Genomic DNA, 5,085 nt, shown 5'->3' with positions numbered 1-5,085 from the left:
AACTTGTAATCACCATCCTCGGTATTCCAGTTAGAAACTTCACTCTATAATCAGTAACTTTTAACAAAGTTTAATGCTTTTTTGTTTTTTCCTATAACGTTGCTTTTTTTAACTGAATGTAAAAATTAAAAAAAAAAAATCATCTCTGGAGTCTGCCTTATTACAATATGTAATAGTTTTTAATCTTTAGTTTTTGACGTTCAAAATTACGTTACATAATTTATATAATTTTATCCACATTATTTTTAACTATCTCATTTGATTTGTATGGAAGAACACATTCTCTAAAAACATGTACAACTGGTATATTTCTGAGCCTCTAATAATACACCTCCTGACTGAATCCTTGTGGGAGGGAACTATTTATAGATGTCCATTCATTAAGTTTGTCATGCAAGAATGCTTTTGATGTGTTCCCTTGAAGCAATGGTTTTATAAGTGAAAGAGATGACATATGCTACATTTATGATGAAATATTTGACTCTTCAGAACTGATTTGATTCTTTGCAAAGAATTTTGCAAATAACTGATTTGATTCTTTGCAAAGAATTTTGACACACGTTTTCTGTTAGGAAGTGTCCTGATTAAATTTCCCCTATGGCTGTTTTTCTTGTTCTCCACAAAGTTCATGTTAAGTTGCCCACCTTAATTTCTGACTCTGGCTTTTTTGTTTGTTTAATAGCAAATTTCTTATTTATGCCTGCCTGCTGCTTTTTTCTGTGTTGCTCTCTCTCCGTCTGGATGACAAAATTCAATGGAGTTACTGGGCTGTATTTGCTCCAATATGGCTATGGAAGTTAATGGTGATTGTTGGTGCCTCAGTGGGAACAGGAGTATGGGCCCGAAACCCACAGTATCGGTAAGTTGAGGATGTTTATTTTGCAAAACAGAGGGAACATAATGTGTTTTCCATACTGAATCAAATTCATAAATATTTTTTTAACAACATAAGATATAACATCCAGAAGGTTTGTTTTCAACATATTTAAAATAATTATCATAACCAATAGTGTACGCAAACAGCTTTATGCGGCTATGGATGTCTTAATCCCAGTTGCAATAGTTTATCACGGGCTTCAACAATATTGTCTTTGGGAAGCTAAAACTTCTCATGGAGTGACTTTTTGCGCTTTTCTGTTAGAACGTTGGGAATTCTTTGCTTTAGTATAACCCATATAGAAATATGTATCTTCATATGTACTAGGAATACACTATATTTGATTGGATTATTTTCTAAATCAGTTTCCTGAAATGTACAGATGTAAAAATCCCACTGCCCCCTTTGAGTAAAATACTTTAAATGTGCAGCTTTATGGGCAAGAAATCCTGTTGCGTCATCGGCAGAGTAGTTTAATAGTGGCTATTTGGGCATAATGCATACATTTATTAAAAACACGTTAATATCTGAAACTTAACAATTGTAAACGAAACGTCTTGGGATGTTTGCAGGATAGTGTGCTTTCTTATTGACAAGTGAACTGAATGCTTCCTTATCCTCTCTTTAGAGCAGAAGGAGAAACCTGTGTGGAGTTCAAAGCTATGTTAATCGCAGTGGGCATCCACCTGCTACTGCTGATGTTTGAAGTTCTCGTGTGTGACAGGATCGAAAGAGGAACCCATTTCTGGCTTCTGGTCTTCATGCCATTATTCTTTGTATCGCCAGTGTCAGTTGCAGCTTGTGTGTGGGGATTCCGACATGACAGGTCTCTGGAGGTAATGCTTTATTTGTTATGTGTAAAATTTGTGGCAATGCAAGACTCTATATCAATTCGGTTACAGTTCATCTCTCAGTAAAGCGTGATATGGATGACTGCATCAGTTGACTTAATTGTTTGCACTGACCTGCTAGAGTGAAAAATCAGGATCGGGAATAATACAATTTTTTCTAATCTTTTCCTGTTTTTTTTCAACTACCAAATTGCAGCGTGTTTTAAACCTGCTTTTTTATTATTGTGTGTTAAAAGAACTCACCACAAACTCTGCAATATGGACTAATACTAGGCACTTAAATGGAAATTACTGAAGAAAATTCCACTGATAGTAAGCACTGTCCCTATGCAGAATGGAACTTCCAGAGCCCTAGATAATCAGGGTTCAAAATTTCTTACTATCCCTGTAAGCACTGTGTGCTTAATCTTAATTTGGGAACGCGGATGGTAAGCATAAGACATAGGTTTTTATTTTCTGCCTCTATCTTCTTTCCTCTCTCACTCCTTTTGGTATTGGAAGAACTTCACAAGGATTCTCAAGATCTTCCCACGGTTGTGGCATTTTGCAATAAATTTAGAATTCTTATTGATTTTTTTTTAAGGATCTTTTTTTGGCTATATCCTCAAACTACCCCATGACAATTAAAAATCTGATTTTTAGATGAGGTGCAGTTTTTTCAGGTTTTTTCATTTCAAGGGAATATTTCTCTACTATTAGCATAAGCCGAGTTTATAACTAGAGAGGGAAACATTTTTGGTAAGTGATTGTTAGGATGGCTGGTAAACTGATACCTTAAATTGTTGATTTAAAAATATTGCAAATAGAATTTGCAGAGTTCTATTCACAGTTAACCATTCCTAAAAGTAAAATTGTAGAAGTACTTGCCTTCTACTGGATGATGCTTGATTACCCATTGATTTACAGATGACTGCACAGCTGCTAAGTACTGGCAGAAAAAAATGGAATCCACTCACCCCTAAAAGGCAACAGCTGTGTCAAAGAAAAGTTATGCAGTTGAACTGTCAACTCATTTTCTTAATGATTTTGTCATCCTCACTTAGTGCTGTTGTACTTTCTTTTTACTCTGCGAAGATTTCATTATTTCCCTTTCATTTGCTAGAAACATAAGAGGGGCCTGTCTTTAATCCAGGATATTAATTTTTTGGCATGAGTAATTGAAGTAGTTGTTAATCTACTATTTTTGTAATTATTTAATCTGACAATATCTTGTCTGCTTGTTCCTATCCTGAAACTGATTAGGTGATCAGTAAGTACATAGTGGGGTTTTGTCTATATATCATGGTGGGCTCAGAAAAAGCTTTCTTTTATGTGTTACGCTATTTTTACAGTCAATAAAGCACCATTTATTTAAGGCATATTGAATTCATTAAATTGTGAGCCTAGCCACTCCAAATATACATTCACTTGCCATATATAGCTCAAATCTTAACTTGATTCTAAAAATTATTTATAGCAATTGATCCTCCGATTTTATTTTTCTCTCTTTGCTCTTGCAGTTTTCAGGTTGCTTGCTTGGGTGTGGGGGTCTTTTGGTGGTTTATTCTTTTGAGAAAGCCAGTGGTACAAAATTATTTCAAATTTAGTTTTCCAGTCTTTTTAAAGTAACCTGTACTTGAACAGCAAAGACTTCAGTGCCGTCTCTGAAGTAGGCAAGTGCCTGCTGCCTGTTGGATTTTTGACTCCCTGTACTGTGAATTTCAAAGGCATTTATCCAGGAGATCATAGCAGACAATCATGTTTGTTAGTGAAAAGTAGCATGTAGTGTCTGCCTTCTGAAAAATATTACATTTCAAAGATGCCTTACACCCCTACATGTTTTTTTTTTTTAAATGGAAAATGTTTCCATCTTACACTCAGGAGCTTCAGTTAGTCTTTTCAGATAATAATTCTCTGTTTGATCTTTGAAATTCCTACCTGTGTAGGGTTGCCCATAAGCTTTAGAAACAGAATCTTGCCAAGTCTGATGGTGTTTCATTGTTTTACTTTGTTCGAGCTAGACACAAACTTGATTTTCTTTTTTTTAAGTATAATTTAGGGTTAGTTCTCATAGTGGCAAGTGGGACACGCAAAAAGCTCTCATTAACACTTTTAATGAGAAGTATTGCTTTTCTGTATTGTCTTTAGTGTCATTCAAAATATCTCTCAATTACACAGTAAATGATTGAACTTGCATGTCATCCTCCACTATTCTGTGTATTTCTTTTTCCCCCCAGATAGAGCTGAGACTTTTAAACTGGACTATTGGTAGTTAAACCCTTGTAACTTTCATCTTTACATTACTGCAACTACTAAATGATATCTTTAAAGATAAATTTTGCTCATTTTAAACTGAAGGACTTTTTACTACTTGTTGATTTAATTCTAGCAGTATTTCTTATCTGAAGAAAACTGTTGAAGTTGTTTTCCCATGCTTTGCTTTTCTCAGTCTGATTAGTTTGGCTTTTCTTATTTCTCTAATCACTCTAATAAGTGTTGCAGGTAGTGCTTTTATTTTATTTTTTTAAATACCAGGAAGGTCTTTCCTCAGGAGACAGCTGCCTCTACAGTTACTTTATTGGGATCACAGTCTCCCAAATTTAGGGATGCTTAGTAATATCTAATGTATATGCAAATGATGTTCCATATTGCAGTGATAAGCATGGAGTCAGAAAACTCCTGTGACAGATTCTTTGGAAATCTTGGAAGTAGCTTTATCATGCTAAGAGTTAACTAATGTGTTTTCTTTTTCTAGCTGGAAATCTTGTGTTCAGTCAATATTCTACAGTTCATATTTATTGCACTCAGACTAGATGAGATCATCAGATGGCCGTGGCTTGTATGTAACAAGTGTTTTCTTCTTATCCTTGTTTAAATGTTGAATTTCATAAAGATATTTACTATAGGGAACAGTTAATGTATAATCAGAATCCATGATCAAAATTTTGCTCGCTTAGCAATCCTTCACTGAAGGTCTGGCATTTCATTCAGTGGTCATGGGAAGCAGCAGCTGTTCTTTGGGCATTTCATCCTTCAGGGGAGAGGGACATGCCATCAACTGCAATTAATCTCTGATTAGTTGTTGAAAGAGAAATCCTAACCAAAAGTTTCCAGTGGGAACACTAAACTACCCATGAAAATGATTGGTGAGTTAGGGAATGTGTTGGTAAATATGGTGTGGTAAATAACTAGCTTTATTTGTTGTGTTACCATGCATGTAAATCTACTTATTGTGCAAGTGGTCACTGTCAAAACTGCTGAGATCTCCTGTCCCGAGTGCCTTTAGAATACAAAAGCGCTCTGTCTGTTTCTGGGTGTTGTGGTTTAACCCCAGCCAGCAACTAAGCACCACCCAGCCGCTCGCTCACTCCCCCCCCG

General features: G+C 35.5%; 1 protein-coding gene across 2 annotated transcripts in view; it reads left to right on the top strand.

Moving 5' to 3' along the window:
- Positions 1-550: 550 nt before the first annotated feature.
- Positions 551-5,085, top strand: part of TMEM185A (transmembrane protein 185A) — a 9,590-nt gene continuing 5,055 nt past the window's right edge. The window contains exons 1-3 of one of the 2 annotated variants that reach the window (XM_009275343.2): positions 551-859; positions 1,506-1,713; positions 4,463-4,546. In XM_009275343.2, the coding sequence (XP_009273618.1) occupies positions 801-859; positions 1,506-1,713; positions 4,463-4,546 (351 nt within the window). In that variant the 5' untranslated portion in view covers positions 551-800. The remainder of the gene's footprint in view (positions 860-1,505; positions 1,714-4,462; positions 4,547-5,085) is intronic. The other variant, XM_009275344.2, reaches the window with a different exon arrangement.

This window comes from Aptenodytes forsteri, unplaced genomic scaffold, assembly GCF_000699145.1.
Source record: "Aptenodytes forsteri isolate BGI_AS27 unplaced genomic scaffold, ASM69914v1 Scaffold143, whole genome shotgun sequence".
In the NCBI taxonomy this organism is placed as follows: Eukaryota; Metazoa; Chordata; class Aves; order Sphenisciformes; family Spheniscidae; genus Aptenodytes; species Aptenodytes forsteri.
This window is presented reverse-complemented; position numbering and strand designations above follow the sequence as displayed.